A 698-nucleotide genomic window follows, 5' to 3' on the forward strand; every position below is an offset into this window, starting at 1 on the left:
TGCCGAGACCCAGGAAGAGCACAGCCAGGCTCAGAGGGGCTGGGGGAACTTGGGATGTGTCCAACACGGGGATGACATGGTTTAATGAAGGCGAGCACGGAAAATACCAAGTCTGGGGCAGCACAGCTCTGGCAGCACTGAGCACCATCCAGTCCAGGCACATAGCCCCAGCCCTGGTGGTGTGACCTGCTGGGGTCACCCACACCCCCAGAGTCCCCTGGCCACCCCTGGAGCCACTGGAACTCACCACTTGATGAAGTGAACCCTCTTGTTTCCCTGCAGAACCACAAAGCCGAAGGGGGTGAAGGCCAGGAACGCTGCGTTCCCCGACACATCCTGCAAGGCAACAGCGATTGCTGTCAGTGCTGTGGAGTCAGCAGAGCTTCTGCAGCACTGGGGGGACCCTCAGCCCACGGGTGGGGGCACTGCAGGTCCTTTGTGCCAGCTCTGCCAGCAGGAGGTCACAGCCATGTAGTATCATCCTTATTATCTATCACATCATACTAACATATATAGAAAATGTGCTATTATTGTCAGACTATATTGTGTCTTAATTGCTGCAATTAATATGTATTTATATAGTGTATATTGTAACTATACTATTATATAGTTAGTAACTATATTATATTTTTGCTATAATAATCATAACACATTGCAATTATTATAAATCCTGTTATGTTATATTTATTATATTATAA

The 698-nt window shown here is 47.9% G+C and overlaps 1 protein-coding gene across 1 annotated transcript in view; it reads right to left on the reverse strand.

The window, feature by feature from the left end:
* The window catches only part of FRMD5 (FERM domain containing 5), a gene marked incomplete at its 3' end in the record, with an annotated part of 13004 nt that overhangs the window by 3903 nt on the left and 8403 nt on the right, over positions 1-698 (reverse strand). Inside the window, exon 7 of the mRNA XM_009080031.1 lies at positions 248-336. Within this exon, the coding sequence (XP_009078279.1) occupies positions 248-336 (89 nt within the window). The remainder of the gene's footprint in view (positions 1-247; positions 337-698) is intronic.

The sequence above is a fragment of the Acanthisitta chloris genome, unplaced genomic scaffold, assembly GCF_000695815.1.
Source record: "Acanthisitta chloris isolate BGI_N310 unplaced genomic scaffold, ASM69581v1 scaffold18, whole genome shotgun sequence".
In the NCBI taxonomy this organism is placed as follows: Eukaryota; Metazoa; Chordata; class Aves; order Passeriformes; family Acanthisittidae; genus Acanthisitta; species Acanthisitta chloris.